The sequence below is a fragment of the Lepisma saccharinum genome, chromosome 17 (genome assembly GCF_977018435.1).
Source record: "Lepisma saccharinum chromosome 17, izLepSacc3.1, whole genome shotgun sequence".
Lineage (NCBI taxonomy): Eukaryota > Metazoa > Arthropoda > Insecta > Zygentoma > Lepismatidae > Lepisma > Lepisma saccharinum.
The window spans coordinates 26,188,336-26,201,959 of NC_139245.1; the positions used below are offsets into that span (position 1 = coordinate 26,188,336).

General features: G+C 37.2%; 1 protein-coding gene across 1 annotated transcript in view; it reads left to right on the forward strand.

Moving 5' to 3' along the window:
• The window catches only part of LOC146001338 (hydrocephalus-inducing protein homolog), a 230,199-nt gene that overhangs the window by 58,642 nt on the left and 157,933 nt on the right, over positions 1-13,624 (forward strand). Inside the window, exons 20-23 of the mRNA XM_083138652.1 lie at positions 740-972; positions 3,478-3,678; positions 5,562-6,140; positions 8,432-8,641. Of these exons, the coding sequence (XP_082994778.1) occupies positions 740-972; positions 3,478-3,678; positions 5,562-6,140; positions 8,432-8,641 (1,223 nt within the window). The remainder of the gene's footprint in view (positions 1-739; positions 973-3,477; positions 3,679-5,561; positions 6,141-8,431; positions 8,642-13,624) is intronic.

The following is a 13,624-nucleotide window of genomic DNA, read 5'->3' on the forward strand; positions in this document are numbered from 1 at the left end:
CTGACCCTGTTCTGTTCAATAGAGAATGACAGCAGGTACAACATCAAAACTTTGTTAAAACAGCTAGTCACTCGTATAATTTTGTGACCTCTGTAATGTAGTTGCTTTCATGTCACTTTACAATTTGAAGGAAGGGGGAGGATTGGTTCGAATCCCAGGTAAAGCACAAATATTTTTTTGTGATTGTCTCTCTTTCATATTTTCATCCTGATGGCCAAGTGTGTTGAATGCTGGACTCACGACTCACCACTAAGTCTCAGGTGTAAGTCATGGCATGGACAAGGATGTTTGTTTCTTTGTGACTATCCCTTCATCAATTTCATCTAACCACCATTCATTATCGCCCCACTTAGCCAAATGTGGCAGAAAATCAATTCTAAAAAAAAAATTCTTCTGTTTCATCAATTTTTTGTTCTAGATCAACAACTTAAAATAAATATTATTTGGTATTTTATCGCTATTGGCCAATATAGACATATTTGTTTTATCATGTAGAATTGCCAATAATTTTAATGATTCAGTACCCTCTAATTTACAGCAAAATTCTGCCATTGTGTTTTTATTTTTGTGAAGTACTTGTCAAAATACATAGTTTCTCTAAGGCAAAACTTGTGTTCATCTGATTCTATGCATGAAATGAAGATGTTAAAGAACAATTCATGTTCTTTTTTAACATTTGTAAATTTATATCAGATTGACAGGAATGAAACATATGCTATACTTTTAACTTTAATTTCAGAATCTGTTGAAGCAACTAACGTATCATGCTTGCCAATTAACATGCGTATGAAAATCGATTACCCATTCTCGCTAATTGAAGGGGAGGATCTGTTGGAGCGCAGGACAACGAGGCTAGAAGAAGAAGAAAGTACTGACATTAGGGTTTACTATGATCCACTGTGGTTACCTGATACATGGTCGAGAGTTGACCAAGGCAAACTAATGGTTTCGTATGAAGGTCATCCAGTTAAGGTAAGACTGCAGTAAGTAGCAGGGAGAATTCACACCGAAGAGACTAGTGACAGGCAGCACGTCTTGCTTGAGGGTTTCACCATTCGAACGCAGGTTTGTGTGGCCTGTCATGCTATTATGGTGTGAAATGTCACTGATTTGCCATTTTCCAAGCAGCATGTATCGTGTGTCACTTGTCACTTCGGTCTGAAATCTTCTGCAAAGTGTGTTCTAAAGTCCACTTTTTATGTTTAGATAAGCTAATCAGGACTGGACCCAAAGCACTGAATGTTTTCCTATTATAAACAGCTTGCAACCCTTTTGCTTACAAGTTGACTGAAATATTTAGAAAAGCATTTTTCCTGTTATATTTTCTTAAAAGGCTGCCTAATTATGTTCTGCTATAATTTAGTCATTCCTTAAAGGCAATGTTTTATCCTAGTTGCCTAGTTCACACACGCACACGCACATACATACATACATATATATGCTCATTCTCTCTCTCCCACCCTCTCTCTTTTGATTAGCCATGAAATATTGTGTGTAACCTGAGAAATTAAGTTGTAACCATTGCTGTAAGGAATGCAAACTACTACTGGGATTGACTATAATATCTTTTTGGTGATATTTGTTAGTGGAGTGAAATATTTTGCTGTCAGTTGACATCTTGTTGAAACTTAATATCTTCATTACCTAACTTAGCCTCATTGTTGTTTCTACAATCCCTTTAGATTCTTGTGTTACAACTGTACTGTGTAACTATTTTTAGTGCTGCATCGTTATGCAACTCTTACATTAGATACTGTTTAGAGAGATATATATGCGCCGAGTACAAAATCTAAATTTTGGGAACTCATAATTTACATATAAAAATTGCATTTTGCTGTTATAACAAATAAAATCTAAAATTTGATTTCATAACTTTATATTTATAGCAGAGAATACAAATATCAAAATTTCTACATTTCTCAGCAATTTAAAATTGAACTAAGCTAGCTACATGAAGTTATGTGAAGTTATGGCCAGCTCAATCAGGGATTCACAATTATATGCTTGAAACTTTTCTTTTACCTTTTGAGAGATGCTGTATAGCGCTCGTCCCCAAAGAAACCTCACTTTACTTCAAAGAAAGTTCCGAAAGATCAGTTTTCCCCCTTACAACCATATGTCAGGTCCACGTGGAGTCCAGTAAATCCTCCCCTGAAACCTTTTCCACCAATAGTGTCCGTCCAAAAAATGACAGCTCTCGTCAACTCCACGTGGACTAAATGAGATGTTGCTAATTCAGTTTCTTTAGAGATTTTTGAACGCGAGGTTGCGATTCTTTATCTTTGCTAAGTTGTGTTATTGTACTGTGCAATTTTTTTAATACAATATAAAGACCATGGGAGTAAACGTCGCAGTGAATGAATGGATGTCTAAACACTGCACGTAAAAGTGGCAACATCGCTTTGCCGAAAAACAGGTGGTGGCTCGCAACCAGATACGGTTCCGGTCGGCTTCCTCTGGGGTTATGTCAAAGATGCCGAACTGGTGATACTTAGAGGACTTAGGGTATAATTAACCTGGTGTGTACCAGTCTGGAAAGCCTGGAAAAGGTAAATTACTTTTCGTGGAAAAGTCATGGAAATGTCAGATAAATTTACTGTGTTCCTGGGAAGATTAACATTTTTATGATAGTGCACTCACTAAAAGTAGGTTTTTGAACAAAGAAAAAATGACAAGCAAGAAATTTTTAATTTGTTGTGGACAAACTATGCTTCAGTTTGATGTACAGAGTATTTCAAGTAGGTGAAATTACATATTAAATACTCTAGGAAAAGCACTCATGTTTTGAAGTAGAAGTCTACTACACTAAGGGTCTATTACCTCTTTCTTGTTGCAATTATTGAGTTGTGTTTCGTTGATACAGTGGAACCTCGATTTTACGTTCTTCCGGGGACTAAGTTGAAAGAACTTAAAATGCAAGAAAATGTAAAATCGAGGAAAATTTTATAATTTTATAGTATTTTACTGTGTCGGGACTATCAAGATTGAATGTATAATGCAAGAAAATGTAACATCTGGAAACGTAAAATTGGGGTTCCACTGTATTAGGTTTAATACTTATATTACTAAAGTTTTACAATATTTATGTTTTATTTATGCTATAATTGTTATTTTTTATTTAAGAAATCTTTGTTTACCTTCAGTCAATACGTGGCAAGTATTACATAAGAAAGTCACCCCTGATGCCCATATCCAAGAGTCAATTTCTATTCATTTTCCAGTCTCGTTATTACATTTAACTTCGTTAAAGCCTAAGCATGTTGTTTAGCTAAAATGCAACGACTTTCTTACACACGTGTGTAAATACATGAATTTCCCTAATGACTTGGTCTGCAAATTTTGGTTCTCCATCTGGAAAACCTAGAAAAGTCGGGATATTTTGTTTTTACAAAATTGTAGACACCCTGATTAATATTGCAGGGTCAATCTCATATATCATGGAATTATATTGTGTGGTTTTTATTTTTCTAATTGCAGCAAGCAATTGGTTTAAGAGCTGAAGTGAACTTTCCTAATTTAACAGTGGAACCAAATGTTGTGAAATTTCCATGTCTTCATGTTGGAGGCGATGCTGATGAATATGTACTTCTATCTAATCCAACTCCACTTCCAGTTTATTATGAATGGTTCTGGGTAGAACCTTCCATAGAAATTAACTATTTTGGAGAGGAAGATGAGGTAATTTCGAATTTATATTTCTTGTTTGAAACTAAATATCTTAGTGTAAAATTCATTTCTTGATGTTTTTATTGTAAAAAAGATTCAGTCTTGACTTGCATACTGTAAGTTTGACTAAAGCCCAACTGGCCAAAGAATGAACTGGAGGAAACCCAGACTTTCTGCCTCCAGTTCAAAGGGGGAGGGGGAAGCGGTGTTGCAACATGCCTGACTTTTGTCCAGTCATATGGGACACCTTTTCCTGACAACAACAAGCTTTCACTCATATTTCAGGGAGAGGCAGTGAATCGGAGACCTATTTGGTTGCTACACAGCGACAACTATTAGGCTTTGCCATGCTTGACCTTGTTACGGGTGCCACCTGTTTTGAAAATGACTCGAAACAAAAGATTTGGCATGCAGAATACCAAGAGAATTTTCTCTCACCGTGGCAACTGGATCAAGCCAATTGGTTCAGCAGTTCATGTGACCTTCCCTGGCTTTCGACGGGAAAGACAAAAATTGAATTTTCAAGTTTGCTCTTTCTCTGAACAGGCTTTATATTGGTATTTTGTAGGGTATGCTGAACACCACACTGAACACTTAAGTGTTTAAGTGTATGTATTAGATAGTATCAATTGGAAATAATTGCTGATACTAGCGGATATTTTTCTGGAGTTTTGATATCTTGCGGTGTCAAAATAATGCCATTTGATGCTTCTGCAGCAGAGTTTATATATCCTGGAAATCATCATGCAAAATTCAAAATTTGAGATTAAAACTTGGATAAATTGATATGGTATGCAGATTGTCTACTGACCAGGAATTCCTTGTTTTCTGAGAACTATGCTTGATTTTTTTGCACTGGGAATTCTGTGCAAATTTTTGTCGTAGACATTAAAATAATGATTTTTTAAATTCTAAATGCATTTTTGCATGCTCTTGGATAGACTTTTGTTTTTTATCTGTCACCCTGTAGCTTCATAAAGGGTTTATACAATATTAATAATGTGTAAAAGACTGTCTGTCTGTGTATGCAGTAACATGGATGCTTGTGAATTACTTCAGGCTTTTATTAATATATCAAGATCTAGTCAAGGGGAGTGGTAATTTCATTTCAGATGATAAGAAAGGGGGATGATCAGTTGTTTACTCTTTTATTAATTAATGATTTATTATTACTTGGATGTCTTGGGAATAACTAATTAATTATAGATTTCAGGCAGGGAGGATGATTACCCCTTTTGAGGTTTAAAGATGAATCCATAAAGGAATTACATACTTAGCAATGTATGTAAGGAAGAAACCACGGTGGAACCCAGATTTTACATTTTCCTGGATTATACATTCAATTTTGATGGTCCTAACATAGCAAAATGTTAGAAAATTTTCCTCGATTTTACATTTTGTGCATTTTAAGTCTTTTCAGCTTGGTCCTCTGAAAAATGTAAAGTCGAGGTTTCACTGTACATGTATTTGTAAATGTTTAGTATAAACGTTAACAGAAATTATTTTTTATTATAACAATTGTATCATTATATCCCTTGAATTTAAAAAAAAATCACCTGGAATTTTACTTGCATTTTCTCTGTGCCATACGTAACAAGTTCAAGTGTTACTATCAGAATTGGTAAGAGTATGGACATTGCTATCAGCCCCGAGTGATATTAGCATAGTCCTAGTATGAATCGCTTGTGAATACTTCGAAAGACACTGATTCAACATTACAGTATGCCTGTATGTTATAAAAGTTAAATAGTAGCTTAAAAATAGCAATTTGTATCAATTTCTGGAAACAATTAAATCGTTTAAATGGAAGCATATGTTGCATTTAGTTTATCATTTAGTTAGCTAGCAGCTTATTATTATTATTGGAACTTATTAGTTATTTTGTGCATTTGCAGATAGAGAAGGAAGCCCTACAAACTGAAGACCTGTTTTATAATGAGACAATTAGCGCAGAACTAGAACTTGAAAGGGAAACAAAAGGGTCACTTCAGGCCACTGAACTTGGAGATAATTTGTCAAATGAGGTCCAGAGTCTGAAGCAACCAGTAGATGCAAAGGCAGATGCCAAATCGGATGCAAAGGCAGATGCCAAATCAGATGCAAAGGCAGATGCCAAATCAGATGCAAAGGCAGATGCCAAATCAGATGCAAAGGCAGATGCCAAATCGGAAGCAAAGTCAATGATAAAGCACACTGAAGCTGATAATGTGAGCACGTTCACAAGGAAATCAACTTTGTCATCACAGGATCATCACCGCTCAAAGACTCTTCAATGTGCTGACCGAACTGGAAGGTTCTCTGATGAATCACTGCCGGTGATGTTAAGTCTGAGTAGCATACTGGGAAGAATAACGCCCCATGATGTGCGCAAAAGGCTGATTCCTCTTGTAACTTCTTTCAAACCTACAAAGTCTTTCCTTGATGCTTTTGAAAGATTGCCTCTAAAAAAAGTACCAGAACATTTAATAGCAAGGGTTAGTTGTTGTGTTCTTTGCTTAAGCTATTAGAAGTAACAATGGTTGAAATAACATCAAGACCATTGTGGAATCCTTGAAATCTTGATTTTGTTACCAGTAGTCTGTAGACAGAGAAAATATTTAGGGGGGGGGGGGTCATTCTTAGTTGGTCTCGTATAATGTACAATCACTATGCTTTATACAAGCATTCATTTTATGGGGGCAAATACAGGTTAAATCTATATATTATAGGGATGGGCCGATATGAAATTTTGGCCTATACCGATAAAGTACCGATATAAAATTTACCAATACCGATAACCGATATTCTACCGATCCGATATAAAATTACAAATGGTCCTTGAAGAACCTGAAAGGTTCATTGATCTCCTTAATAAATGTGTGTTTCAAGGTGACTGCAGTGCAAAAGAAATTGCATATTTAGACATTTACTTTTTTACAAAGTAGGGCATGGAGATTATCCATAAAAAGTACAACAAAATGGCAGAATTTTGCACTAAATTATCAGATATTTATTGATATATCGGATCGATAAAATAATCTGTAATTTTACCGATTGGCCAATACCGATAGAGTACCGATTAATCTGTCCCATCCCTAATATATTACACCAAGTGCTTTGGGGGGGGAGGAGGAGGGGGGGCATAATGCACTATGAACACAGAAGTCCCAGGTTTGAACCTTTGACAAGGGGGATTAAAACCTTACTCAACAACACAATAAATTTAGAAGTCGGAAAGGGAATTTAAGGCAATCAATAGGGGAATTTTCAATCTGAACAAGAAACAAGGCTGGAAAGAGAGAGGCCAGAAATGAAAGTGGAGGGAGTTGCAGGTGGGCTGTGATTTAAAGAATAATACCTGTTTTGCATGATTTGCAGGAAATCCAAATGTTTGAACATTCTATCTCAGTTGTCCAAGAACGGGTTCTCTCAGCATTATCTATGTGTTGTATTTTTATAAAGCTTTGAATAAGTAATGGAAAATGAGTTACTGATTTTAGTTTGTGAACTTGCATTAATTCAACATGCCAGAAGTTTCTGGAAGGGTGGAGGGGCATCTGCCTTAAACGTGGCCATGTGTAGAGAAGGAACTTATAATGCGGGAAGTGTTAAATCTGAAAATTCTATAACATTTTGCTCTATTGGGATCAGGAAAATGGTGATAGTGCATGATAATGCTACTAAGATTAGTTCATATAAGGATGTATTGTGCAGGCATTCTAAGGTGTAGTGCCACATCTGTTCTGTCATTTAAGATTATTTATAATAATTGAAAATCAATTAAATGTGCAAGGATGATATCATATTGGTCTCTTTATAAGTATTATTGAAGAAATGCTACTTTAGTAAACATGCTAATTTCACATGATACTTGGTATCCCCATGGTAACCCTCTTTCTGAGGGTTACAGAGATGTCAACCTGTGATGGACTGACTAGGAATGCATCTCAGGAACGGTAGCTGGGAGTTTGAATTGGACTAAGGCTGGAGGAGAAATAAGTTTTTAAGCCAAATTAACCCTTCGTCTGTAGATATATATTTTTGTTACATGGTTTGTACACCAGGGTCTGGCAGACCCTGACATTACAGTATATTCCATCTTTAGATTGTCATAAAAGAATATAAGACAGAAGGGGGGAAGCTACTTTTGAAAATATTGGTTCAGCAAAGCTAGTGAACTGATACGAGCCTTATAATATGATAAATGAATAGAGGCATGCATATTTCATTTTTGACGAAAACTCGAAATGTGAAATAACACATTGTAATGTTAATTTTTCATTATTCTGAAAGTTGTGAGGTGCATTTTACTACCCTGTTTTGTCACGAAATAATGCAAAATGAACTGCAAAATGCGAAATAGACTCTTAAACACTAAATTTAGAGTTTATTTACCGACACGACACTTTCTGAAGTTACGCAATTCACGGAAAATTGATTAATTCTGCTGAAAATATTTGAGAAGCAAAAATGGACCCCTTTGTCAAGAATAAACTTAATATTCTGGTAACAACATAAATGTGCTATTAGAAGGGATATGTTTATTTTGTATAGAAAGTGCAGTTTTTAAATCAAATTTGGGTTATATTAACATTTTTAAAACCAAAATGTCATTTTATATACTGCTGTTTCTTCACTATAACAGCAAAATTTTATTTTATTTACCCACTTTTGAACCCGAAATTAGCTCTGTTTTTGTACCGAAATTTTGCTTTTTTATTTACAAAAAATATGTGCCTCTATAAATAAATAATTCATTATTTTTTAATTTGCTCTTTTTTATTAGGTATTTGATATAGCTCCTACTTTTGGAAATTTGGAACCTGGAGAGTCTCAGCTTGTCAGCATATCATTCAATGCAGTTGCTGAAATGACTGCGCAAGCAACAGCAGTTTGCTTGATTGAGGGTGGACCACCTATAGATCTTGGTGTATGCGCAAGCTCTTCCACTCTGAAGTATAGCATCACCAAAACTTTCATAACTTCTGGATGCCAGGTAAGGCATTTTAAATGGTGTTTTCATATCTAAATTACCTTCTTTTTCAATATTCTCTGTGCTAGAGAAGTAACAAGTAAGAATAAGCAGGCTCAACCAGGAGTCAAGGGATTTGAGGGGTGACCTCCTGGCACCCAAAAGTCAACCTCACTTCCATGTAGTACACCCCAGTGACTGCAATGTTGCAGGCTGAGGCTCGGGCATCTGGACCTACTGCCAGTATACCGGTAATCCTCAGTAAACACAGCCTGGTCAGTCAAGGGTAGAAGACAGTATATTTGAATTAACCTTTTGACGCCCAAGACCTTTTTCACAAGTAAGCCTCTGGGTACCGAGCCGATTTTGAGCAAAATGCAGAGTTTCAATTAAATAAGTGTCGATCGGAAGCTAATTTCCCTAGAGAGATTAGTGATATACTGTTGTACGCGGAATGAACCAGAGATTCAGACTATGAAATTTTTGCAAATTTGGCGTATATGTGGCGTATAACTCTCAAAATTCCAAAATTTCAGGGAAAAAAATTGTGTTCCCCCACCCTCCCCTCAAGCAAAAAGTACATGACAGTATCGACATGCATATGGAAATGATCGATAACATGTAAGGAACACAAAAATATTTGCATTATTATCATATGACCAATGTAATGTGAGTTATACCCCCAAAAGGAATTGTTGGCACGCCACTGATTCAAGCTTCAAAATGCAGCGGTACCTTGAAATAACTTTAGCTCAGAGACTATTTGCCCTGGAGATATGAACGATATACCGTTGTACGCAGAATGAATCACAGATTCAGACGATATATAATTTATTCACATTCGGCGCACATATGGAGGGTGAAAGGGGGGAAATCCCCAGAATTTTTTTTTAAAAAAAAAGGGGTTTCTCCCACCCGCCCCCCCGAAAAAAAGGATATGAAAAGTTCAAAATGCACATAGAAATTACCGCTCGCATGTAAGAAACAGAAAAATATTTGCATCATTGCCGTATGACCAATGTAACAACAGAACAACAAAGCCGGTCTTCGTCGGCAAAAATTTGACGTTGAAAAGAGCCGCAAAAGAGAAGTACCTTTTCCCACCTTTCCCCCTCCATTTTCATGAAGACAAAAAAAAATGCAAAAAACAATTTCTGTTAAATACATGTATTAGGAACAATATAAAAAAATAAAATCGATATTCTAGCCAAAAATAGAAAAGTTATAACGTAAAAACTACGACCTTGACACAGCGTCTCGATCGAGATGCTTGGTACCCTGAGGGTTACTTTTGGGTATCTCGTTCGAGATGTTTGGGCACCAAAAGGTTAAAAACAAAACAAGAGAAAGGTTAAATTGCGTATACAACAAATATAAACACAACTGAACCCATACACTAAATACTCAAAACATGCGAACGTATAAACAAACATTTAAAGCGTGCGTACGCTGAGAGGTCAGCTAATGCTGCCCCGCACCTCCACCACGTCTAAACACAATGTCGTATAGATTTAGGGGATCGTAGATAGGCTATGTAAAAGCCTGATATTCGAAGTTTTGGCAGCGAGAGGTGCATTGTAAGAGAGAGGGGGTACAGCTCTGAAGTGCAACGTCAACACTCAAACAAGCAAGCTGTGAAATAAGAACACACACACACACACACATTCAATTTAACACTTCACTTGACTGAACAGGCAGGGTGAGGAAAGACTTAGAACTGTTCGTTTATCTGTAGCACCGTTGGAAGTTCTCGTCTCCTTCCTTGCAGGTCCTTACTTCGATGTGGTCCTACACTGTAATAAAACACAATTAGGGAGCGTAACTTGGTTTCTCCCAAAACTGCCCTAACGTAATCCCGATTTCTAAATGATCACTTATTAAACGTAATTCTCTCCTTTTCCTTTGACTTTGATTATTTAGGAGGTCAGTTACTAAGACTTAATTCGATGTAAAATAGATAGCAATTCAGCGCAACTCTGGAGCTCACTAGCAATTACTGTATACACTGAAAATCTAAAGGCAACTAAGAACAAGCTTATCTCACGGGGACTATTTATTTGGAATTTGAACATTCCATCGGTAAATCCGTTGCCTCGAGCGCGTCCTTTGGCAACGGCGCTTCTGAGGAAAAAACGCTGATTTACTTATTTTCCTATTCTTCCGGTGTAGTGCTATATCAGCAGAATTTCCCAACTCCACTGAAGCCACTGGCAAGATTTGCTTTTAAGAAACTCTTTTCCAGCTCTTCACCAGGACCCCTTTTTATGAGGTGATTAGCTTTTTAATTTATGATGCTTGGGGTCCTGGGTTCGACTCTCGCCTGCAGCGTGATACTGTTTGCAAAATTCAAAGATGAAGTTTTTAATAGAGATATTTTCTTTTCTTCTGAAAGGTCTGTACTAAATTTTGTTTTATTTGGACATATTCCCGTATTGCGTAACGGGCAAATATAGCCTATGGGTGGAAAAGCCCACAATATCAAAATTAATCAATCAACCAGGAGTCGATCTTTGGCATACCGTGCCATTGCTCTACCAACTGAGCTACCGAGCCATCTCTGGTTTCTGCCTGATTTTTTGCTCCTGCTGTCAATGCTACTGCAATGAGATGCGTTATCTGTGAAGCACTGTTGACGTCGACGATGCCTAATTTCTCCCAGCGTATAGATATAAATTACATTTCTGTTTGGCACACTCAGGGGATTCCATATTTCTACATAATACATCTATGTGTGTGCTACACAATAAGGTAATTAGTTTTGTGTTTGAAAAGAAACTGCATATTTCGACACTTATTTTTCAACACCAAGGTACATGGATTTTACCTTTATACAGTGGAGTCCCAATTTTATGTTCCCTGATTTCACTTTTCCACGTTATACATCCATTTGTTATGGTCTGAATACAGCAAACTAAAAATTTTCGAGGATTTTACACTTCCACACACTTAGTTTTTTCATCCTGTGTTTTTTAAAAAAATATATCAAAAACCGATGTTCACTGATTTATTTTTAAAAATCTAAAAGGTAAAGGTAAAGTGTTCCCCTGTGCTTAGCACCACGCCATGAAGGCGTATAGGGGGTATGGGGGTAACGCCCCACACTTTCTTGATCCGGTCGTGAGTGGGGGTGATGTGATCAGCGTCACGCCCCTGACTGCCTTTACCCCCCAGGGTTTCCCCCAGGTACCCATGTTATTCGACACTGGGTGGGCGCCGGGGCCGCTTCCATCGTTAGAAAAGTTCCCGGATTTGAACCGGCCGGGGATCGAACCCGGGACCTTGAGCATGCTAGTCAGACGCGTTACCGACTGAGCCACCGCGGCCACCTTTTAAAAATCTAACAAAATACAAAATTTTACACTGAGTTAAGGCTGTTTATAAATATTTATATCAGATTGATTAAAAATTATCATGAATTTTACAAGTATGCTGAATATTCCTGTATCATCCAATATTGATAAGGCTACCAATTAATCTACACAGTATTTTTCACATCTTGCTGGCCCCCCTGGTGGAGTGGTTAACACATCGCACTGTGATACTAGGGGTCCCGGGTTCGAATACCAGTCTGGGCTTGGTTGTTTGTGCATGTCAATTCATCATTTCATCACTCATTCCCATCTTTGCAAATTAGCCAAGAGGCACAAAACGCAAAGTAAAATAAACTAAATCAAAGAAGAAAAAAATCTTATTGATTCCAACTGATATTGATGCTGATACATACTTGAAAATTGGAACACTTTAATCAGGGGGTTTACCAGTTCGGAAATCCTGGAAAAGTCCTGGAAATGTCATGGGAATTTTTTCTCTTACGTTGGATCCCTAGTCACTTGGGCATACAGGGGAATGAAGCAGCCGATGCTACCACGAAGTCTGCTGATGTGGACGGTGATATTCTCGTCCACCTGCTGCCAGCTAGGGACTTGCAGAATGTTTTTCGTTCTTCCGTTCTTGAAATGTGACAGGCAGAGTGGGATGAGATAAGGGGGACGAAGCTTCGAGCTATCAAGCTCATCACTGGTGCTTGGCATTCCTCGTTCCATCCCTCCCGATGAGAAGAAGTCATCTCAATGTGGCTCCGAATCAGACACAGCGGTCTCACACATCATCATTTGCAGTAATGACTGGACCCTCCGTTGTGTTGTACTTGTAATGTTGTTTTAAGTGTTCGGTACATTCCGAGAAGAATGTGCCGATTTAATTCCCTCAGACAGGGTTATAACCTTCCCAACGATTGTCTTCTATGTTGGGAGACGATGACAGTGTTTTAGCCAATGTTTTTAGATTTTTGAGAAGTGGAGGTCTTTTCCATTGTTTCTGAGGTAGTTTTATCCTTACCTTTTTTAATGTGTTGTGTTTGTCCTATGCAGGTCCATTTACAACTTGGATTTTTAACCTTTCTCGAGGGGCTTTATACACCCCTTTTTTTTAATTTTGAGGTAAGGGTTTTAGTTACGGGGATCTTCCCCGTATACATTGAAGGGTGCAAAATGGCCTAATGTGCCGATGCACCCCAAAATTTTAATTCAATTAATCAATTTACTTTGTTTTTGGAAAAATCAATTGTATATTAATTATTCTAGGAAAAAGTCATGTTTTGAATTATTTTCATGTAGAAATTTACTACAATAAGTGACTATTGGAATTTCCCACTTGTTGCAATTTTTGGGCTGTGTTTGGTAGGTATTAGATACTAATTTTTACTATAATTATGTATTATTTATGCTATCATATCACGCCGCAGGCGTGAGTCGAACCCAGGACCCCGGCATCATAAATTAATAAGCTAATCACTTCATATAAAGGGACCGGTTACAAAAGATGCTTGAAAGAGCTTCTTTAAAACACATAACATCGGCAACCTTCAGCGGATCTTGAAAAATTCGCTGATGCAAATTCTACCGGAAATCGCAGGGGAAATTAGCAAACACAGCTTTACGCTAAAAATGCCGTTATCGAGAGACACGCTTGAAGCAACGGATTTAGTGATCAAAAGTTCAAATTCTG